The sequence below is a fragment of the Ursus arctos genome, unplaced genomic scaffold, assembly GCF_023065955.2.
Source record: "Ursus arctos isolate Adak ecotype North America unplaced genomic scaffold, UrsArc2.0 scaffold_3, whole genome shotgun sequence".
In the NCBI taxonomy this organism is placed as follows: Eukaryota; Metazoa; Chordata; class Mammalia; order Carnivora; family Ursidae; genus Ursus; species Ursus arctos.
Window position 1 is genome coordinate 96,344,152 of NW_026622985.1, and position 23,632 is coordinate 96,367,783.

Here is a 23,632-nt window from a genome sequence, read left to right on the forward strand (position 1 = left end):
AGGAGGAATGAGAGGGAATCAGACCGAGGACAGTATGCTTTTTGGGAAAACAGAAGTGGGCCCTGGTCACTAAAGTGGTGAAGGGCTGGGGAGTTTCCAGACATGGGTACCTCGAAAGGGTAACAGGAGCCCCCCCAGACCACAGCACCCAGAGCCCCATGCACCTCCTCATGCCCCTGCCCACCGGGGAACCCCTGAGCTGTAGGTCCCCCTCCTTGGTCAGCCTGTGCCCCACCCTGTCCCTCCCTCCAGGGCGGGATCGATAGAGCCATAAAGCTCAAGGGGTCAGAGACAAAGGCTGGCAGCAGAGGCGAGCCCAGAGCAGAACACACAGGTGCGTTCTGTTGGGGGGTGCCGGGGGCCAGTGGGCAGGGGGGCCAGAGGGAGGGGAGCAAGGGAAGAAGGGTGTGGAGAGAGGGGTAGGAGAAACAGACACTGAGGCGGGGGCGGGGGGTGGGGGAGTCAGAATGCAAGGAGCGGAAACCCAGAGGGAAGGACTCTGGGCTGCAGGCATAAACTGCCCAGGGGCGAGATAGGAAGGGCGAAACCAGGGCCTGGATGCCATTCTCAGGGTGCTGGGGTTGCGAAGCGGGGAGGAAGGGCCTGTTTCATGTGTGGTCTCACTGGCCACAAAGTTCTCCCTCCTCCTGTGGCTTCATCACCATCGTCCTCCTCACCCACTGCCTGCTTGGACTTCAAAATAGAGGATCGTACTAGGAAAGGTAAAAGTGAAAGGAACAGCCAAGTTCAGGTTAAAAGGACCACAGATCTCCTGCACATCTCCCTCCTTAGCAAAGCAGAAAGAAATTTGTAATTAAGAGATTATAAAACAGGGATCTTGGCCATGAAAAGACATGGAGGAACTTAAATGCATATGACTAAGTGGGAGAAACCAATCTGGGAAGAGCTACATACTGTGTGTGTCCAACTGTATGACATTCTGCAAAAGGCAGAACTATGGAGACAGTAAAAAGATCAGTGGCTGCCAGGGGTTGGAGGGGAGGGAAGGGAAGGATGAGCAGGTGGACAGGGGAGCCCGAGGATTTTTAGGGCAGAGAAACTGCTCTGTGTGGTCCTGTAACAATAGATGCACGTCCTGGCACGTTCGTGCAACCCCATAGATGTCCACCACCAGGAGCAAACCCTAGTGGAGACTCTGGACTTCGGGTGACAGTGATGTGTCAGTGTGGGTTCATAGATAGTAACAAAAGTCCTACTTTGGGGGAGCAGTGTGTGAGTGGGGGTGGGAGGTGCTTGGGAAATCTCTGCATCTTCTCAATTTTGCTGTGATCCTAGAACTGCTCTAAAAAGCAAAATCTTTGTGGGTTTGTTTTTTTTTTTTAAGGAGGCAGAACACAAGCTCGCCCTATATCCTTTTGCGGGCTCTGGATTCACCCCAGCAGCCCCTAAGTGTCCCCCATGCCCTTCAGGCTGGAGAACACAAGATCCATGAGTCCCCGGGCCTTCCTACCAGGGCCAGTGGACGAGACAAGACAACCAGAGGGGACTGCGCTGGCAGCCCTGCGGGGAGAGGGGGAATGATACAAAGACCCTGACCACAGCCCCCCAAAATGGAAGGGAAAGGGCATCTCCCCAAATGCCTGGGATGGTTCCACCCTGTATGGAGGGTCAAGTAGCCAGAGGGCCCCATCAGAAGGGCCAAAAAAGCCTCTGGCCACCCCGTCCTCACCCTCAAAGCCACAGGACTACAGCCTAATCACAGTCAAATCACTTCACATTGTTTACATTTTTAAATGTGTTGGCATCACAGACTGAATCTTCATAGTTGACTTTAAAAAGGAGAGTAGCCAGCGTTTCCTGAGTGCTTCCTAGAAGCTGGGCATTGTTCTAAACGCGTTATCCTTATTGTCCCATTAATTTCTTGCACCAGTTCTAGGAGGTACTATGGTTGTTAGTTCCAGTGCAGTTGAGAAAGTGGAGGTCCAGAGAGTCTGAGCGACGTGCCCGAGGTCACACAGCCGGTCCTGGTGGGAGGTCGCACCAGCACTGGAGCTCAAGCAGCCCGACTCTGGAGCTGACTCTGAACTTTTACACTAAATTTCAAAACACGTCTTCATAAAAAGTATTGTATTAAAAAATGCAAGTTTTGCTGTCAATTTTCAATGACACAGTAAGCAGTATGAGGTATTTGGATTTGGCTTACCCATAATCTAAAGGTGGGGAGGCAAGAGCCCAGGCTCTGCCGTGCTGAGAAAGTACGTAGGAAAGGGCAAAATGAGTTTGTATAGGTAAGAAAATCCACGGGACTATCGGAGGCCCGTAAGGAGAGAGCAGAATTAATATCGATGGGAAGGGGGCGCCTGGCTGGCTCAGTCATGAAGCGTCTGCCTTCGGCTCAGATCCTGATCCCAGGGTCCTTGGATCAAGTCCTGCATCGGGCTCCCTGCTCAGCAGGGAATCTGCTCCTCCCTCTACCTGCCGCTCCCCCTGCTTGTGCTCTCTCTCTCTCTCTGTCTGTCATATGAATAAATAAAATCTTTTTAGAAAACTGATGGGAAGCCCAGATCTGAACAGCGTTAGGGCCCCAGCTGCCGTGGAAGCCTGCCTCCCGCTGGGGCAGCCAAGGGAGGGGGCTGAGTCCTTAGGAAAACCACCAGGCCAGGGGACATCGCCATCCAAGGCTCCCGCCTAGTGGAAACCCACTTCCTCCCATCAACCAACTAAGTTCCTCTCCGCTACTGCATTCCAGAGCCATGCGGCCAGAGACCCTGGCCCTCCGTGGGGCCGTCGCCGCTGTCCTGGTGCTGCAGGCGCTGGGCACGGCCAAGTGCCCGTCACAGACCCTGCACAGCAAGGCCAGGGTGTTTGAGGACCTGAGCGCCCAAGAGCTGAAGGCCGTGCGCAGCTTCCTCTGGTCACAGGAACCGCTGAGGCTCGAGCCCTCCCAAGCTCCCACCATGGCCAAGAACTCCGTGTTCCTCATTGAGATGTTGCTGCCCAAGAAGCAACACGTACTGAAATTTCTGGACAAAGGTGGAAGGCCTCCCGTCCGCGAGGCGCGAGCGGTCATCTTCTTCGGAGCCCAGGAGCATCCCAATGTCACCGAGTTTGCCGTGGGGCCCCTGCCACGGCCCTACTACATGCGAGAGCTGCACCCCACGGCGGAGCACCGCACCTCCTGGGCCTCCAGGCCCATCACCGGGGCCGAGTACACCCTCCTGGGCCAGGCCCTGCAGAAGGCCACCAAGCCCCTGCACCAATTTTTTCTTCACACCACAGGCTTCTCCTTCCAAGACTGTCACTCGCGATGCCTGACATTCACGGATGTGGCACCCCGGGGGGTGGCCTCCGGCCAGCGCCGCTCCTGGTTCATCTTGCAGCGCTTTGTAGAAGGCCACTTCCTGCACCCCACGGGGCTGGAGCTCCTCATGGATCACAGCAGCACCCACGCCCAAGACTGGACGGTGGAGCTGGTCTGGTACAACGGAAAGTTCTACCAGAGCCCGGAAGAGCTGGCCCGGAAGTACAAGGAGGGACAGGTGGACGTGGTGATTCTGGAGGACATACCCCCCAAGGCCCAGGGCGGGGAAGGCGCAGAGGAAACGCCCCTCTTCTCCTCCTACAAGCCACGCGGGGACTTCCCCATCCCCGTGCCCGTGAACGGCCCCCGCCTGGTCCAGCCCCAAGGTCGCCGCTACAGGCTGGAGGGCAACACGGTGCTCTACGGCGGCTGGAGCGTCTCCTTCAGGCTGCGCTCGTCCTCAGGGCTCCAGATCCTCAACGTGCTCTTCGGCTGCGAGCGCATAGCCTATGAGGTGAGCGTGCAGGAGGCGGTGGCGCTGTACGGAGGGCACACGCCCGCGGGCATGCAGACCAACTACATCGACGTGGGCTGGGGGCTGGGCAGTGTCACGCACGAGTTAGCGCCCGGCATCGACTGCCCGGACACGGCCACCTTCCTGGATGCCCTCCACCACTACGATGCCGACGACCCCGTGCGCTACCCCCGAGCCCTGTGCATCTTTGAGATGCCCACGGGAGTGCCCCTTCGGCGACACTTCAACTCCAACTTCAGTGGGGGCTTCAACTTCTACGCGGGACTGCAAGGCCAGGTGCTGGTGCTACGGACCACATCGACGGTCTACAACTACGACTACATCTGGGACTTCATCTTCTACCCCAACGGGGTGATGGAGGCCAAGATGCACGCCACCGGCTACGTCCACGCCACCTTCTACACCCCCGAGGGGCTGCGCTATGGGACCCGCCTGCACACGCACCTGCTCGGCAACATGCATACTCACTTAGTGCACTACCGCGTGGACCTGGACGTGGCAGGTAGGCCTCGGGCTTGGAACCACCCTCCCAGGCAAACGTGTGCCTTCCAGCGGGAGATGGTGCTGGAGGTGCCCAGAGGCACCGAATCAGGAGCCTAGCGTGCTTCTCTGCAAACTGCAGTGCTAGATGTCTGTGTGTCCCTGAGAAGCAGCGGAAGGGATCAGCATGTCTGTGGCCCTGGATGCGGGCAGGGGGGCTCCTTGACCCCTAAAGGGGGATGGGACAGAACGGTGCACATGTGGGGTTGGGGGTGGGGACAACGCCTAGGAGTGTAAGAAATGTCGCTGCCTAGGACTGTGGTCCACAATACTCTTTGTCTCCTGGGTTAACGATCTCACCATGAAACATGGCGGGGGCATCGTGACAGGCTTTGGCTGACTCGGAGCTGTCTTCGAATTCCTCCGTTGGTTTTTTTTGGCTTTAGTTCCTTCCCTCTGCACTACAGCTAGCTCAGGGCTTATCCCCAACGACTCTCCGCTCCACTCCTGATGGTTTGCTCTTGGGTGTGGTCTGGGATGGAGATCCCGGCACAGAAATGAGGGTATTTCAGGTCAGGGGACTTCGTTCTCATTGTCCTTCCTCCCGCACACCTGCAGGCACCAAGAATAGCTTCCAGACCCTGAAGATGAAGCTAGAAAACATCACCAACCCCTGGAGCCCAAGACACCACCTGGTGCAGCCAACCCTGAAGCAGACGCATTACCACCGGGAGCGCCAGGCGGCCTTCCGCTTCGGACAGACTCTGCCCAAGTACTTGCTCTTCACGAGCGCCGAGGAGAACCGCTGGGGCCACAAGCGCAGCTACCGGCTGCAGGTCCACTCCATGGCCGACCAGGCGCTGCCCGTGGGCTGGCAGATGGAGCGGGCAGTCACCTGGGCCAGGTAAGGCGGCGGAGCTAGGACTCCTGTGTCTGTCTTTGAGAGTCTGAGTCTGTGTGGTGGTGTAGCTGGGCCCGTGAATGTGTGTGTGTTTTCTAGACCCGGGGCTCCGTGTTGGGGGAGGGGGAGGGGAGAGCTGTGCGGAGCCCCTGAGCCCCGGTGGACGGTTGGTCTGTCTGGCTGACCCCCAGGAGATGATCTCACAGTGGGGGAAGACAGTAACTTTCCCATGCCGATGTCTCTGGGAGGGCTGGGAGGCACCCTGGCACCCAGAGCCACCTGGCTCCTCTCCTGGGCAGGTACCCCCTGGCCGTGACCAAGTACCGGGAGTCGGAGGCGTGCAGCAGTAGCATCTACAACCAGAACGACCCCTGGGACCCACCCGTGGTCTTCGAGGAGTTTCTTCACAACAACGAGAACATCAAAAACGAGGTACTGGGGGGCCCCTGGGGGCTCAGTTTGGTTAAGTGTCTGACTCTTGATTTCTGCTCAGGTCATGATCTCAGGGTCGTGGGATCGAGCCCCGTGTCAGGCTCCGTGCTCAGTGGGGAGTCTACTTGAGATTCTCTCTCTCTCTCTCTCTCTCTCTCTCGGCCCCTACCCCCAGCTCGTGCGTGTACTCTCTCACTCTCTCAAATAAATTTTAAAAAAAAGAGAGAAAGAGAGAGAAAAGGTACTGGCCCTGCCTTCCTCCATCCCTAGCCCAAGACCAGATCTGTGTGGGGTCCCAGGGTGGAGAGCGCAGCTCGCCATATGGAGCCCCAGCTCAGCAGTTTCCCACCCTTCCCCTCTGAGCCTCCTTAGTGCTTGCCCGCCGCTGTCTCCCACAGGACTTGGTGGCCTGGGTCACCGTAGGCTTCCTGCACATCCCCCATTCAGAAGACATCCCTAACACAGCCACACCCGGGAACTCCGTGGGCTTCCTGCTCCGGCCTTTCAACTTCTTCCCCGAGGACCCATCACTGGCGTCCAGAGACACCGTGATCGTGTGGCCCCGGGACAGCGGCCCCAACTACATCCAGCACTGGATCCCGAAGGAGGAGGGGGACTGCTTGATGCCTGAGCCTTTAAGCTACAATGGAACCTACAGGCCTGTGTGAAGGACCCTCTGCTCCCAACTAACCCCACCTAGAAGCCCAGGTGCCCCCCAGGGACGGACAATAAAGCCCTCAGGGCTCAGCTCCGTGTGCTGCTTCTTGGGGGGGGAGGGCACGGTGGGGGAGGCCGCGCAGCAGGCCCTGCGTGTAGGACGCACCCAGATGAGAAAGCAGGCGGCCTTGACCTCCCTCCACCTTGGTCTACTCCACCCCAGAAAAGACCTCCATCACTAAGGCAAGTGACGCTCCCTGAAATACTAGATTCACCTATCAGATTGGTTTTAAAAAACAGACTGGCAGCTCCCTCTCACAGGTCTGCAGGGACCCTGGGATGTCACCAAGGGGCAGGCAAATTTGTGCGGCCATAGGAGGACGCTACAGAAAACGGGCAAAACTGCCCACACCTCTACTCTGGACACACTAATCCAATCCCAGGGCTTTACCCCAGAGGGCTCCCTACAAACCCAGGAAAGACATGTGCACACAGTGATTCACTCTGCAATCGCAGAGTCTGGAGGCAACCCAGCCGTCCATGCACAAGAGAGACCCTGCAGGTCTAGATAAACAACGGACAGCCACACAACACAATCCAGGTCATTGTATGGGCGGGGACATTCTCTGCACTGGTGGCGGAAGAGCTTTGGGGTGTAGATACCCCAGAAAGACAGGCAAGGAGATAACTAATGCCCATCATCTTAGTCTGGTCCGGCTGCTGTAACAAAATCCCACGGACTGGGGGCCTTAGGAACAGCGGAAGTCTACGGCTCACGGCTCTGGAGGCTGGAAGTCCAAGATCAGGGTGCCAGCAAGGTCGGGTGAGGGCCTCCTTCTGGGTTGCAGATTCTGATTTCTGGATGTGTCCTCGCATGGTGGAAGGGAAGGGAGCCCTCTGGAGTCTCTTTTATAAGAACACTGATCCTATTCACAACGGTTCCATCCTTCTGACCTAAGCACCTGCCAAACGCCCCAAGTCCTAATAGGATCACATTGAGTGTTAGGACTGCAATATGAGCTGGGGCGGGGTGGGGGGGTGACATACACATTCAAAAGGTAGGTGATGGGGAGAAGTGGATGACACAGGGGAGGAAGCAGGAGTCCTCTAAGTAAATCAAGCCCCAGGGAGCGCACTGACCACCCGCCTTCTCCTTTCCTTTGCTGAGTTGTTTTCCTTTCTTAATCATGAGAATGTATTACCCATTTGGAAAATTTTAAATCTAAATTTTAGAAGAGAAAGGGAGGGAGGAAGGGAGGGACTCTTGTTGCTCATTGATGGAACTGATGGATAAGGCTGGCTGCTTCCTCCTGGGTCCCTCTCCCTCCCCAGACTTTCTCCTCTGATCCCAAAGAGGAGAAGACACGGGGAAAATAATCAGCCCACAGATGTGGTTGGTTTTCTCTTCCCTCTCCATCACGCTTCTGAATGAAGACTTGGTGCCGTTCCCACCTAAGAGTTGGCCTACTCCTCCCGTTCCTGTTCTTTATCATCCTCCCGAATGGGGGGGGGTGGGAGGGAGGGGTGGCCATCATTCCCTCATCTCCCTGCCATGCACCCTGCTGGTGGGACAATCTGAGACTTGGGTTTGGGCTTTAGAGGGGCTCCCAGGACAGCCCCCCACCTCCCTTATCTGCTGCAGTCTCCCCTAAAGGGAAGCTACATGGGCTCGCCCACTAGGCTTGGGGGCCCACCCTTAGCTAACCTTCACTGTGACCTTGCTTTCCTCTGTCATTGTTCTGGTTGCCTGTTCCTACCCCGGGAATCTGGTGTGAAGGTGTGGCTGTGCGAGGGCAACATTAGTCTGGGTTCCCTGGTGCCCGAGGGATGTTAACCAAGCAAATAAACTTGCCTCGTGCTTAATAGTCCAGGAACCCACTGGAATCGCTTTTATTTGTACGGCAGTAAGAAGGTGAATCTTAAGCTTTTCATCTGAACTCACCATTTTGACAAACATTACAGGATTTGGACCCAGCACTTTGGTAACAACGGATACAATATTTAAAATAACAACAATTTTTATCTTAGCCATTTTCTTAAATTTTTGAAATTTTCTGAGCGTTGTTTCAAAACTGTGAAACAACTAAAACACAAAGGATTATGAATGTCCACAACAGAAAAAGGAAGAGAGCAAATTTTGTAGCACTAGGGGAGAAATTCTAATCTTCTTCAGAAGGGTTAGTAGTTCAGTAGACAATAACTCCCTCGGAAGGGGAGCCAGGAAATGCATTTGCTTTGAAACTTTTTACTTTTAATTAACATTCAGCCTTACTGGAAAAGCTGTTCACTGTGCTTTAAAAATTCTTTTTTTTTTTTCCCTCATTCCGTTTTCCTCGAGTTAAGAGGAGTGTCTTCAATGTTAGCCTGGAGGCCGATCAAGAGTATCCTACATCCTAACATCATTCTAACATCTGGCAAATTCCATTATTAACCCATAGATTAGCAACAACAACAAAAAGAATATTATCTAAAAGGATCCGTTTTTAACAACAACAAAAAATTATGAGACACGCAAAGAAACAGGAAAGCGTGACCCCCATACGAGGCGGGGGGAGGAGCAGAGAACAAAATCTATCCACGAGGGGACCCAGATGTAGAACTGAGCAAAAACATCAAAGCAGCCATGTAAGTGCGTCCAAAGAGCAGAGGGAAACCATGCTTGAAGAAGTAAACGAAACTGTGACAAGTCTCAGCAAACAGAGAATATCACTATAGAGACAGAAACTATTTTTTAAAAGAACCAAATGGAGGGGCACCTGAATGGTACAGTCGGTTGGACGTCCGACTCTTAGTTTCGGCTCGGGTCATGAGCTCAGGGTCGTGGGATCAAGCCCCGAGTCAGGCTCTGCAGTGGGTGTGGAGTCTGCTTGAGATTCTCTCTCTTCTCCCTCTGCCCCTTCCCCACTCTCTCTCTCAAATAAATAAATAAATCTTTAAAACTAAATAAAAGAACCAAATCGAAAATCTGGAGTCAAAAAGTACAATCCCTGACATGGAGAATTCCCCGGGCTGGGCAGTGTGGATTTGCTCTCACGTCCACACTGGAACTCCCAGCCATGGTCCAGAGGCAACCCACGTGAAAGAGGGAAGGGAACCCATGTCAGCAGGACAGTGATGCAGCTACGCATCCGTGACCCGGCACGAGGCTCTGGGCTGGCAAGGCAGGGCATTGCCCGAAGGATGTGTGGCCAAGACGTAACTGAGCAGATTTAGACTTGACCGTGGGCCTGAGCAGATGCTCTGGCTCTCACCGCGAGAGTAGCTAATTAATTAAAAAGAAGGATGAGAACAATGACCAAAAAGTCCCAAGAGGATGGGCCTTTGTGTCTATGGATCTTTCATAAAGCCCAAAGCTGACAACATTGAGCACATAGGACCCCAGGTATAATAAGATCTAGAATTTCATGCACTGTCTCGACATCTTTGAGCATCACATGACCCCAAAGCTCCAACCACGAGTTCCCTGCTCTCTGCAGATATGCCCCCCACCCAGCAGGAGAGTGTCCTCATACAGCTCACTGCTCTCCAACTGGTTCTCAACCAATGGGTTTCACTTATCCGCCACCTGCCATCCAGAGCCCAAGGACAACAAGAACAGGCCACATCAGTAGGGTGATTTTCCCTCCAATCCCGTCCCACCCTAGCCTGGCCCCCAGGAGCCTGAGCAGAAGAGCAAGCTGGGGGGGGGGGAAGCCAACCCGACTCATCCCCAAGCCAGGACCCTCGGACCTGGGGTCAGGCTGAACTGGGAGGAGAGGAAAACTTTGAATTGGATGTCAAAAAGGAATTTTAAATTAACTTGATGGGGCTGTTTAATACCCAAACATAATCACATAATCAAAAAGCTATGGTAGGATGTGCCCCCAGTGTCGTTAAGAACAGGATAAAAGAACCAGCCGGCAAACAGGGAAAATCTTCCAGCCCAGGAGCCGGGACCGTGAGAGGAAAAGACCCAGTGGCCAGGCTCAGCGGTGGGAGCTGGATCCCTGCAGACGCCTGGACCCCAGCTGGAGAGAGAGGAGAACAAAGACCCGTTTCCCCCTCTCCACCCAGTCTCCCACCAGGGCTTCCCGCTGCTGGAAGCTGTAGCTTAGGAGCCCCAGCCACAGGGCCTGTCCCCAGAGTGACAGAACAGAGGAGAGGGGCCAGGGAGGGTCTCAGGAACAGTGGAACAAGCTGAAAGGCAGCAAATGGAGGGGGGACCCTCTATTTCCACTCTGCACCCCATCCAGCTCCGGTTGTTCAGTAAACTGGCTCACAGCTATGTCAGCCCCCAGGAAACAGGACCAATGGTGCTCAGATAATGTCAGGGTGATCTAGACCCAAAGTCACATCCAGTCAGTGGTCCTTGGGGTTAATCTCCTGGAGGAGGAGCCCTGACCACACCCTTTGGGGTGAGCAGATCTTTTCACTCAGATCATGGGCACCTCCCGTAATTAGCCTCCCACATGGTCAGGCTGGCCCGAGGTCGTCTGGCAGCTCGCAGACGCCAGCACACAGGGTCAGCGACAGGGAAACTCTCAGAGCTGCCCAGACATCTCTATGATTGTTCAGTTGGGGGTGGGGGGGAGTGGCAGATGTCCCCAGGAGACAGACCCTTGTTATACACACCTCCATTCACCCGCACTTGCCAGAGGCTGGAACCCTGGAAAAAGGGGGCAGGGTTGGTCCTATGCATTTTCCCCCAAGACAGGGCCAAAGTCCCAGCTCTTCCTGGGAAGAAACGCTGGCGGGCGCCCCCATGCCAGGCTTGGCAAAGCTGTCAATTCTCGAGAGCACTGACAGAAGGAGAAGCACAGGGCTGGGTTCTGAGTGGGAGGAGACACCCCCACCCCGCCCCCAACCTGCTTTGCAAAAGACTACAGAGATCCCACCAAGAGAAAAGAAGAGAGAAAACCAGGATTTACACCCCCACTCTCCTCCCCCCTGCTCCAGCCCAAGCACATTTCCTCCCCAAGTAAAACAGAATGTGGTTTTGTTTGTGGCTGCTGGGCTCCCAGGTGGAGATGCAAATAGGGAAAGCCTTGAGTGAACTAAGTTGCTTTATATAACGTAGAGGAAGCTAGAAGATTTAAGGAAAGAAGAACCTGTTGCTTGTAGAGGCTTTTCGGGGAAGGCGGCCTCAGCCGTGCAAGGAGAGCTCTGGGGAGACGGGGAATGAGGGCCTATAGAAACCCTTGTCTCCCAGCCAACAGGTACTAGGGTTCCTTTAAGAATTTTCTCACTGTTGGGGCGCCTGGGTGGCGCAGTGGTTAAGCATCTGCCTTTGGCTCAGGGCGTGATCCCAGCGTTCTGGCCCCCATCAGGCTTCTCCACTAAGAGCCTGCTTCTTCCTCTCCCACTCCCCCTGCTTGTGTTCCCTCTCTCGCTGGCTGTCTCTCTCTGTCAAATAAATAAATAAAATCTTTAAAAAAAAAAAAAGAATTTTCTCACTGTTGTCATTTTAAGAATAAAAAGGATAAAGAGGCAGGCAGCAGGGGCTTCCTGGTGGTCTGGGTCCTGATCCCGGGAAATAGGACTCTAACCCCAGTGGCCCAGGGCCATGTGCAGGGCTAGGCCTGGCCCCAGCTCTGCAATGCACACCCTCGAATCTGTGCAAGTCCCACAACCTGTGAGACCCAGTGCTTCGGCCATCAGATGCCAGGCTGACTCCAAGCTCCTTCCTTCCAGTCCATCCAAGACTGGGGGTGCTTCTTGTGCCCCCCACCCCCATCTCATCTCCTCTTGCAGCTCAGTCTTCCTCACACCCACTGCCCCACTGCCCGTGACCCTGGGCCGCTCGGTCTCCCCGCTCCTCTCCTCCCCAGCCCACTCCGGCCTTACGGGCCCCACCTGGGAAAACCAAGGGTATACATCAATCTGCTAACTTCCACCGCTACCCACACGGCACCCACCTCTCCACACACCCCACACACCCCGCCGAAACGGCAGGCGTTCCACTTGGGGGAGAAATCATCTTCCTGCTCTTCTCTGTGCCCCTCGCGAAAGCGTCTGCTGCCTCCCTTAGTGACTTAGGGCCACGCTCATTACCAAGGCCCCCCATGGCAGCGCATGGTCAGGCTGGAAGACTGCCCTATGTACCAAGCAGACTCAGAGGAAGAAGGGGGCACCGGTCACACACCGTCAGTGGTCCACTGTTAGTACACCCGTGTGCCCAGGGGCCAGGGGTCTTTACACCAAATCTCTGGAATTTCTGAAACTCCAAGACTCGTTTTTACAGTTTGAACTCTACTTTTGACAGCGTTGGCCATTTCAGGTTCGTAGCAGCGGTCAGCAGAAGGGAGCATTAATAAGCTCGCCCGCAGGAGCCCACTTTGCCAGCAGCTCAAACGACCGCAAATCCATTTGTTCCAGTCTGCTCCCAGGTTAGGCTCCCTTGGTGTTCATTTCCTGCTCCGCAAGGCTGTGAGTCATCACCCTGCCTCCTCTCCTGCTTTAACTATTGCTCTGAGACCAGAGTCTGCAGAATGCGAGGTCACATGGAACACTGTATTTAGTACGGAAGTCCTCAACCTGGGGGAGGGGGAGCACCACCAGCAGGGGCAGCTAGAAACAGCCCCCAGAAGCTTCTGAGAGCACACCTGAGCTGACCAGCTCAGGACAGTTAGGAATTCCTGGACTTCTCAGAGGTCCACTGACATTCAGGACTCTGGAGCACTCACTTTGTCGCCGGCTAAAGGATGCCTTGGCGCTGAGATCAAATTAGTGAGCTGGCCTGCAGCTCGCTGCTGGTAAAAGCCAGACAGCCCAGGAAAGTATCCCCGCTTTAAACTGTGAGTTGTTGCCTTCAAGGAAAGGGATGCTGTCTGCCATGTGTCCACCAGGTGGCGCAGCACGCCTTCCCCGCCAGCTCCATCAGGCCGCGGCGTTTCACTGTCAACCCCGCAGAGATGAAAGATGAACGCGGCAAACTGGAAATGCCCCCAGGTGCAAGCTATAGCTTGACCAAATACCGCAGCAGTATCATGTTTTCATTAGAACTAGGTTCAGCTGAATTTAAAAGAAAAAAATACAGCAGTGGCTTAATGAGAGGTTTTATTTGTTTCTCTGTAAAAAGCAGCCCAGGGCTGGGATAGGAGCTCCATGAAAGTGTCCAAGATGCAACCTCCTTTCTTTCCACTGCACCCACCTCAGATATGGCTCTCAGCTTTCTAGTCCAAAGTGGCTGCCAGAGCTCCAGCCATCGCATCTGACTACCAGGCTGTAGGATAGAGAAAGGCATGGCCCTACGCTCCAAAGAACTGTCTCAGAATTCAGAGCCATTACTTCTACTTACAACTCATTGGCTACACAGGGAGGCTGGCGCCTGGAGTCTTTTACCTGAGCATTGCTACCCCCCAAATAATGTCAGGGATCAGTTTGGAAGAAGAATGTGAGAATGGAGAGCTGAAAGGAACTAGCAGTATCAGCCACATAGTGTATGCCACTGAAAATTCCTTTAGACCATCACAGCTTATTTTCCAACCCCTGGAAACTGGGATGACTGAGGACTCCCTCACTGCCTAGCTTCATTGATGACTCCCAAATGCATGTTCCATGTCCAGATTCTCCTCCTAAACTCCAAGATCTGCATGTCCGGTAAGAACCTCACCTCCAACATGTCCAAGCCAGCTCATCCCTCCCTGCCCCATGCCCCAGCCACCTGCTCCTTCTGTGCTCCTCGGCTGGAGGATCTCATCGTCATGTCCCTGTCACCCAAGCCAAGAACCAGAAGCTGTCCAGAGCACTTCCCTCCCCTCCACACTCCATCTCTTTAGCCTATAGACCACCTTGTTAACGTTTCTTGAATTCACACCACCTTGCCTTTCCCACGGTGACTTCCCACTCACCATCCCCAGCCTGAGGTGTGCTCCTGTCTCACCCTTTCCAGACCATCCTCAACTGTGCTCCCAGAGGGATCACCCTAAATCCAAATCAAACAATGTCACCCTTCCGATCGAAGCATCAATAGCTCCCCACTGTCCTCGGGGAAAAATCCAAACACGAAAATCTTCAACATGATTTATCAAGACATTCGGGATATGTCCTGTCCTTACGTCCTCCCAATAATGGTTAGCACCTAATGAGCCCTCACTACCATGTGCTCAGACAAGTCCTGACACCTCTCATCCCACAGCAACTCTCTGAGGCAGTGGTACTAGCTGGGTAATTATTCAGCAAATATTCACATTCCTCCAGGATGCACTCCCCCACTCCACTGACACTGAACTAGACCACGTGACGTGCATTGGCCAGTGGAATGTTAGTGGCCTGAACATAAACAGAACCATTAAATGTGCTGGCATGCTTTGGCTCCTTGCCTGCTCTCCGGAAACCCAGGGTGATGAGAGCCTCCTCCAGAACGCCTTTAGCCTGTGTCTCAGAACTGACAGGGGGGTCACACCTGAACTCAGTCCAAACCCAGGCTACCCACAGCCCACCCTGGATCAGCCAAACCACAGTCATCTGAGACCCCTGAGTTTGAGAAGAAAGACTGGTTCTGCTATCAGTCACTGAGTCTGAGGACTATTTGTTATGCAGCATTGTTATGATAATAGCTGACTAATGCAGGTAGGTATTAGTATCTGCATTTTCCAGCAGGACCAAAGCCTTGGGCCCTTTGTACCTTCCATTGCCTCTCCTGAGTCTGCCTCCCATGGCCTTTTGAGTAGCTGGTCCTGTCCCATTCTTTAGGTGTCAACTCAAATGTCACTTCCCAAGAGGCTTTCTCTGTGGAAGCCGCAGCTCGACACACTGTCAAAGCAGCCTACTTTCCTCATCCTCACCTTCGGAAAGTACCTACCCTCCTTTCTCCTCCTCGGTCTGCGTGGGCCTCCCGCCCCAGGAGAGAGGCTGTGTGAGAGCGGGGCCTGGAGAATGCCCAGCCCTCTGCCGCACTCCCTGGGCAGCCCGTGTTTGCCTGGCCACTCTCACCACGCAGCCCCCGTTTCCTGGCCTGCTCAGCTGACTGCGTTGCTAGGCTGAAGCTCAGGGCTGATTCTGCCACCCTGGGGGGACCCCTCCCATGGCTGGAACAGAGCAAGCACTTAATCGATGATGAATTTCCACTCTGCTCTGATGTCTCCAGCTCAGTGATGGGCAAGATGGCTCCTTTCTGCGCTGGAGGGAGCTGCCCACCTCCTCCTGACCCTCAGGCTGGACAGGGGAGTCCCCGGCTTAGAGATCTCTCCAAAGACCAGACAGCTCTTACTCCTAAGGATAATTCCCGGCCCCCAGCTCCAGGGCCTCCCACCCAGGACAGGTCTGTAACAACAAAGCCCCCGCAGAGTGTTAACCCTGGTCCTGGCACTCACAGCATGCCCGGCCATGCCCTGGCTGCCTGGCCACACAGGGCTCAGTGGCCTTTCCTTCCTTCCTGAACCCCGTGGGTTCCTTTGGTATTTGCAGAGAGCTGTGGCATCCTGGCTCTAAACCACACTAGAGGTCCCAGCCCTTGAAGCACGCGTGGCTTCGTGGGAAGCACTGATTTCTGAGGAAATAACTGGAAATCACGGTAGAAAGGCAGAGACTCTTCCTCCCCAGGTATTTGGGTGCGGCAGGGGTGCAGCTGGCTGTGAAGGAGGGTCTGGCAGAGAGTGTCTCACTGACTAGGCAGAGCAGATCAGGCAGGGAGGGAAGGGTCCAGAGGGCGACAGCCTGAGCAGAGACCCAGAGGAGAGAAACGTCACACTCTGAGCCTCTGAGCAGGGAACTGTAGGAACCGGTGTGATTGTGGAGGCTGGGAGGCCCATGGCCTTGGTCTCGGGATTGACCCGGGGCTGCTGGGGTGCTTGGCAGAGCCCTCCCCAGGGCAGAGGCACGATGGGATTGTAGAGTCTCACTCGGGAGGGTGGGTTTGGGAGGAACAAGAATGGAGGCAGAGAGATCATTTAGAAGTCTGAAAATACTCAAGCAAGAGATGACGAGAGACTAAATGGGAGCAGGGGTGAGAGGCAGATTCCAGAACAATCCAGAAGGTAAGGTACCTGGGTGTGTTGAGGGGATGTAGAGAAGGAAGGAGAAGGAGCAGCTGTTGGGGCTTCAGCTTGGGTCTGGAGGTGGTGCCAGCATCCCTCCGGGGAGGGGAGGTCTGTTGTTGAATATTGGGGAGGTGGGAGTGGGGGAATTGACCCCAGATGGGAGAAAGTGGGGCTCGGGAGTGGAGGGTGGCAGGTAGGCTGGGCAGGTGAACTGAGAAGCGGGGGGACCCAGGGGACAGCGCCTCTGCTTGGGCAGAGGAAGAGGCAGGTGGAGAAGGGACCTTGAAAGGAGAGGCCGAAGTCAGATACTGGGTCTGAGAAAATGAGAGAGAGAGAGACAGAGACAGTGACAGAGAGACAGAGAGAGAGCCAACAGGGAGAGCGCACTCTAGCCAAGGCACTGGCCCTCTAGGGGACACATCTTCCACGAGGTCCTTCACAGGCCACCTTCTCCCCAGAGCCTCTCATCGTAGCTCTTCTTTACCGTTACCATCTGTCATGTTGCGTGACTCAAGACCTCTTTGGCGGCAAGTGATAAAACCAGCCTGAGCAAGGTTAAAAAGGAAGAGACGGCTTTGAAATGCCATTTGGGCACCGCTCCCGGGGAAGGCAGGTTACAGGACCAGCTGGTAGAGAAGGACAGATGTGCTGTCTTCCAGAGCCCCGGACCTGGCTCTCCACTCGCAGGGCTCAAGGCCCCCGGGGGGTGCTGCGGGCCCAGCACAGAGGGGGTGATTCTGTGCCCGGTGCCAGTCTGCCAAACTCCCCTGAAGGACACCCACTGGCCAGACCCAAGGACCCGGGGGCAACGGGCAGGATCTCTAAGAATTCTGTGTCTCCGACTCAACCTCTAGGTTGGGTGGGGAAGCGCAATGTCCGGAAGTACTTCCGTGCCAGGCATCAGGCACGAGAAAAGCAGAGGATGAGCCAAGGTGAGACGGGCTTCGACAGAAGCCCCCTCCCCAAGCTGATATTTCTCTCCCTCCCTCCGTCTGTCTCTGACTCCCTCCCCATCTCTGCCTCCCTCTCTTCTCTCCCCTGTCTGGCCGCCCACCCGGCTGGGGCTCCCCTGCGGCTCCCAATCCCCGTCCCTGCTCAGCCCTGCTTTCCTCTAGATTTAGAGGCCTTTGAACACTTGGCACGTTCTTGTTCGGCCGTGACATTTAAGGTCCCCATGGTTACCTCTGCTCAGGGCAAAACAAAACGCCGATCTCGACAGGGTCTGGCCGGTGTCAAACCCTGCGGGTGTACCTCGGACTCTGAACACCCAATTCCCGCGAACTCGGCCAAAGACCGCGCGAGCCTTCTTGGCAGCCTGGATGGCTGAGTCACACTGAATTTTTTTGTTTCCATAAAACATGTTTTAAAGATTATAAAAGTAATCATGGGCTCATTGGAGAAAAATTTGAAAACACAAAAATATAAGCAGATCATTCAAAATCACCTATAATCCCTCATTTCCGTATATTTCTCTTCAGTCTTTCACTTATGCGAGTTTCTAAACATTTTTATACTGATGTCGTCTGTGTGTACTTGCCCTTAACCTTCTATCAAGAGCATCTTGCATGTCATTAACAATTCTGTCAAACTACTACTTGAAGCGTGCGAACGTTCCTTCTCGGGGTTACTAAGACAATAGCTGACAGCTTCCTCTCTCTGCTGAAGGCTTTTGTGGATTTCACAATTCGCCCTGGCCTTACCTAAAAAGCAGGTGCTGGTACTTTCCCCCATTTTACAAATGAGGGGACTGAGGCTTGGAGGGGTTACGTGGTGCACCACGGCCACACAGCTAGTAAATGGCAGTCCCAGTTGTAAACTCAGGACAGCCCGACGCACAACCACATTCTCTCACTGCCGCCCTTGGGTCTGCACCCCATATCCCTCAGGTGTGCGCCCGCGATGTCTGGGTGCAACAGGCAGGTGTCACCTCTCTCCAACAGGGCTAAGCCAGGTCCCTCCAGGACAGTGATGGAGGATGCTTCCCATGAGTGGGGACATCCTATATGTAAAACCCTGTATGATTTTTAAAACCTTTACGTCATGAAGTAGCAGTGTGGGGCCAATGTCTCGAGTGCGCATGCGTTTGGGCTGGAGCAGCTAGCCCACAGCTTGTGGGGCAAGGGTGGGCAATAAAGACCCTGTCTTCCAAACATGGGGGCTCTGTGCTGTGATCACTGATTGCTGCTTCCAATCAGAGTGCAGACAAAGAGGCAGGTGGCCCTGTAATGTCCCACCTCCCCCCGGTTGTTGCAAGCCCAGCCCCCTCTAGCTGAAGTGACTTTGGGAGATTTAAATGGTAAGTCCCACTCCCCTACCACCACCCTTGATTTTTCACCTTTTTGCCTTTCGGGAGCCAGACGTTAAAGACGAGGACATTCAGAAACAACTGGTATAGGGAAAATTAGAAAGTGACAGTACATGTCCAGGGAAAGGCTCAGAAAAGACCTGAGAAGACATTAAGTTGACACCTCAGGCTGATCCTTGGTACAGGGTCAACCTACAACAATCAAAAAAAAACACTAATGAAATCCAGCAAACCCTGGAGATCAGGAGATTTCCAGAGTTACCATATTATTAGATTCAGACATCCAGTGTTCCAGGAAAAAAAAGGAAGGAAGGAAGGAAGGAAGGAAGGAAGGAAGGAAGGAAGGAAGGAAGGGAGAAAGGAAGAAATCAGGAGGTATACAAAGAAATAGGAAGTATAGTCCGTTCAAAGGAAAAGAAGAACCCAACAGAAAGTGTCCCTGAAACAGCCCGAAAGGCAGACATACTAGACAAAGACCTTAAAACCACTGTCTTGAAGATGCTGAGGGAGTAAAGGAAGACGTGGGGAAGGGTGGAAACTGGTGTGCGAGCAAAATGGAAAAGCTTCACAATACTGATTTTGGCACTGGCTTCTTGGACAGGAAGCCAAAGTCACAGCCTTACAAGAGAAAAAATAAACCAATTGGAGTTCATGAAAAATTTTTAATTTTGTGCATCAAAACACACTATTAACAGAACAAAAAGGTTCTCCAGAGAATGGGAGAAAATATTTACAAATCATATATCTGATAAGGAGTTAATACCCAGAATATGTAGAGAGCTCCCCAAACTAAGAACCAAAAAACAAACAACCTGGATTAAGGACTGGACTAGATGTTTCTCCAAGGATGCAGGACTGGCCAGTAAGCACATGAAGAGATGCTCTACTTCACCGAGCATTAGGGAAACGTAAAAAGAAACTACCGTGAGATACCCCTCACACCCATTAGGAGAAGATGGGAAACAGTAAATCGTGTCAAGGGTGTGGAGGAACAGGAACCCAAGCACTCTTGGTGGGAACAAAATGGTGCGGCCGCTGTGGAAAACAGCATCGTGCTTCCTCCAAACTCAAAAGTAGAATTCCTCTAGGATCTGGCAATTCCGCCCCTGGGTGTGTACCCAAAAGAACTGACATCAGAGTCTCGAAGAGATTTGTGTGCATCCATGTTCCAACAGCAGCATTACTCACAGCAGCAAAATGTGCAAGCGACCCAAGAGTCCGTCAACCAAGGAACGGATAAGCAGAACATGGTGTATACATATGGTGACCTAGTATTCCACCTTAAAAAAGAAAGCCGTCCTGACACCTGCTACGACAGGGATGAAGCCTGAGGACATTGTGCTGAGTGAAATAAGCCAGTCACAAAAAAGCAAATACTGTGTGATTCCACTTCTATGAGGCACTTGAAGTAGTCAAAATCATAAACACGGAAAATACAATGATAGCTGCCAGGGGGCTGGGGGAGGAAATATGGGGAGTTAGCGTTTAATGGAGACAGGGTTTCAGCTTTACAAGGTGAAAGAGTTCTGGAGTGGGGGGGGTGACGATTGCACAATGTTATGACCGCATTTAATACCACCGAGCAGTAAATACACTTACGATGTAAATTTCATGTTATGTGCATTTTACCACAATTTTTTAAAAGAGGAAAATGCAAAAGAAAAGAAAATCTCCCTTTGCTCTTATCCAGGAAGAAATGAAGGGAGCTGATGTGCCAAGGACAGGAGATCCTGCAGAGGCGGTGGGTTGGGGGATGGCCGTTGGCCGTATGCCAATGACAACGTTTCCTTCCCCCGCGAATGTATGGATTTTGCAAACCGTGGCTGAGAGAGGCTGGTACCCCCAACGCCTAGGCTGCCATTCCACAAGATACTTACGGCCGATGAGAGCAAGCAAATACCGGGGGCACAGGGTGCTCTTCGTCTTAATGTTTTACATTGTGTCGTTAGAAACATTTGCATGCTAGCTGCTCTCCAAAACTCTGAGCGAACAGAGGAAGACTCCTTCTCCGTTTCCTAATGAGGACAGGGACACTGAAACCCATTGTCATCACTGTCAATCACCTTGGGCAGAAAGAGAGCAGGCAGCTCGCCTTGCTGGACAGAAGCCATGGTTATAGCACTGAGGGTCCTGCAGACTAACCCCTTTCTGTCTGCCTCTCCGGAGCGGGGAGGGGTCCCGGGCTCACAGAGTCCTCCACGACAGAGGGGCTGAACACCGATGGCCACATCCCGTTGTTACTTAATGTACCCTTAATTGGAAAATAAAGGGGCTTTCTTGAGAAAATCCATTCTGACTACGGTCTCCCTTCGAAAGCTGAGCCTTATAAACAGAGCCCAAATTGAGCCGAATTGGGGTCTAAAATGAAGGAGACCTCTACTGAGAGTGGTCCCCAAAAAAGGGGGGATGGGGGTTCTCTTAGCTTCCTGCAGCCGCCATAACGAAGTGCCACAGACTGGGCGCTTTATACACCGTTCACTACCTTACATTCCAGAGGCTCGAGGCCCGAGATCAAGGTGTCGGCAGGTTGATTTCTTCTGAAGCTTCTCTCCTTGTGCTGTAGATGGCCCACTTCTCCTTGTGTCCTCACGTGGTCTTGAGTCAGCGTGTGTCTGGGTCTTAACCTCCTCTTCTTCCAAGGGCACCGGTCATATTGGACTAGGGCCCACGCGTATGACCTCATTTTGTCTCAATTACCTCGTTAAAGGCTCTGTGTCCAAATACAGTCACATTCTCAGGTACTGGCTGTTAGGATTTCAACCTACTAATTTGGGGGAGGAGGGATGCAGTGCAGCCCATAGTAGGAACTTAAGAAACCTGGTGGAGGGGTGCCTGGGTGGCATAGCGGTTGGGCATCTGCCTTCGGCTCAGGGCGTGATCCCGGAGTGATGGGATCGAGCCCCGCATCAGGCTCTTCCGCTATGAGCCTGCTTCTTCCTCTCCCACTCCCCCTGCTTGTGTTCCCTCTCTCGCTGGCTGTCTCTATCTCTGTCGAATAAATAAATAAAATATTAAAAAAAAAAAAAAGAAACCTGGTGGAAACTAGAACAACTGTTAGGGCATGTCTCGGAGAAAAGGCAGTGATGAGGCCACCACAGAGCTGTGTCAGCGTCCATTGGAAACGAGAGAGCTTAGATATGTAGAGGATAAATCAGCAGAGAGCAGTGACCTTCTCCAAATGACCTTGAGATGCAAGGATCACACAGCGGCAAGCGGTGTGCCTGGACGGCCCAGGTGAGGCCCAGGGACGTTGTCCGATTCTCAGAGTGAGCACACCCACTTCTAGGGATTTCTCCTTTGAAAATAATCAGAAAAGTGCTCAAAGATGTTTACCCAAGAGCTTTCACTGCAGCCCGGTACATAACATCAAAAATTAGATACCAGGGCCCCTCGATAGCTCAGTCGGTGATGCATCCAACTCTTGATTTTGTCTCAGGTCATGATCTCAGGGTCATGAGATTGAGCCCCAAATCGGGCTGCATGCTAGGCTTGGAGCCTGCTTAAGGTTCTCTCTCTCTCCCTCTCCCTCTGCCCCTCCACTCACACTCACACTCTTTCTCTTAAAAAAAAATAGATACCAATTGAGGATTAGTTGGCTAAATTTTATAGTACAACTGATTAAATAATAATATTTAAATATCAAAATAGCTAAAATTGATAATGCAGGTCTGTATGTAATCGGACAGGAGTAAGAATTGGTTTTCTTAACAAAATTGCTGAAAAGATGTCCACAACTGTTGAATAATGGTAAGTTACAAAATGCAATCCCATTTATGCAAAGAACGTATTATAGAGAGAGACCCATGGATATCTGGGAAGACTTCAGTACCTTTATCTCTGGGAGGCAGACTTGAAAGTGATTTTTTTCTTTATTCTTTATGATTTACTGTTTCAACTGAATTTTCACAAAATATATGAGTTATATTTATGATCAGAAGTAAAAACAAGAGGTAGCCTCAGGGGATTGTTTCCAGGACCCGAGGCACAAACCCAGCTCCGCACTCCCAGCTGACCAGGTTCGGCCACTGGCCACCGACAAAATCCAAAGGCAGAGGGCCGAGCAGTGGTGACACAAGAAATGAGTTTATTTCAGTGAGGCCGGCACCAGGAAGACAGTGGACTGATGTCCCAAGAATTGTCTCCGAAGTGCTAGGAATGGTTCTGAGTTTATAGAGGGGAAGTGCAGAGCAAAGGTCAGTGGGTGTGTGCGGCTTTGCAGGAAAGGTCAGGTGGATCATTGTCTCGGGGTCAGTCACTCCGGGTCTTGCTGGCGTCAGGGCAGCCGTTAACTGCTTGACGGGGTGGTTTCGGTTCCCATCACAGGATGTTTTGCCTGCCGGTTTCTCGTTTGAGTTAAAAGATACACTGAAGAGAACGGATCAATGAGAGGTACAGGTACAGGCTGGAATCTAAATGGAGGAGGTTAAAGCGATAACCGGATCGTCTCTCAGGAGGACAACCAAGAAGCATCATAACCGCATCACCTCGCGAATTAACCACGTTCTAGAGTCTTACTCTCAGCTTTGCTAGCTCAGAAGCTCCACTTAGAAACTGTATTACTATTCTGCTGTAAACAGTAGAAACCCCTACCAACCTTGGCTTACACACATAGGGATCTACTCTTCTAACAATGACCGAGGGAAAGCAGTTCAGAGCTGGTGCGGCAGCTCATGGATGGCATCAAGAAGCCAGACCTCTCTCTAGCTTCTTGTCTGACATCCTTGGGAATGACTTTTGTCCTCATTGTCACAAAATGGCTGCTGCACTTTCAGGCCTCACACCCATGTCCTAAGTAGAAAGAAGAGGGAAGGAAGGGCAAAAACGCTTTCTCCTAGTTAGGCTTTCTTTTTGTTATCTAGAAAAGGAACACACACACACACACCCCTCTCCAAGGACTTCCATCTACATTGCAGTGGTCAGAACTGTGGCAGCAGCTACCTTTAGCAGCTAGGGAATCTGGGGAAGGGAGTATTTTTAGCTGCACACATGGGACGCAATTAATAAGGAATAATGGAAAGTAGACAGGGATGACAACTGTCAGTGATGCACAGTACCCATGGGTGATGACCAAAATCCTAATGTTTCCCACCAGAACATCAGG

At 52.9% G+C, this 23,632-nt stretch overlaps 1 protein-coding gene across 1 annotated transcript; it reads left to right on the forward strand.

The window, feature by feature from the left end:
* Nucleotides 1-310: 310 nt before the first annotated feature.
* On the forward strand, nt 311-6,340 carry AOC1 (amine oxidase copper containing 1). Its single transcript, XM_026479080.3, has 5 exons — nt 311-334; nt 2,711-4,299; nt 4,896-5,181; nt 5,478-5,610; nt 6,009-6,340. The coding sequence occupies exons 2-5, from the start codon at nt 2,715-2,717 to the stop codon at nt 6,276-6,278; spliced, it is 2,274 nt and encodes a 757-aa protein (XP_026334865.2). The 5' UTR covers nt 311-334; nt 2,711-2,714; the 3' UTR covers nt 6,279-6,340.
* The last annotated feature ends 17,292 nt before the right edge of the window (nt 6,341-23,632 follow it).

Excerpts from the sequence above, each read along its gene's own strand:
- AOC1 (XM_026479080.3), top strand. The coding sequence starts at position 2,715 with ATGCGGCCAGAGACCCTGGCCCTCCGTGGGGCCGTCGCCGCTGTCCTG. Across the intron at positions 4,300-4,895 it reads CGTGGACCTGGACGTGGCAG|GCACCAAGAATAGCTTCCAG; the intron begins GTAGGCCTCGGG and ends GCACACCTGCAG. Across the intron at positions 5,182-5,477 it reads CGGGCAGTCACCTGGGCCAG|GTACCCCCTGGCCGTGACCA; the intron begins GTAAGGCGGCGG and ends TCTCCTGGGCAG.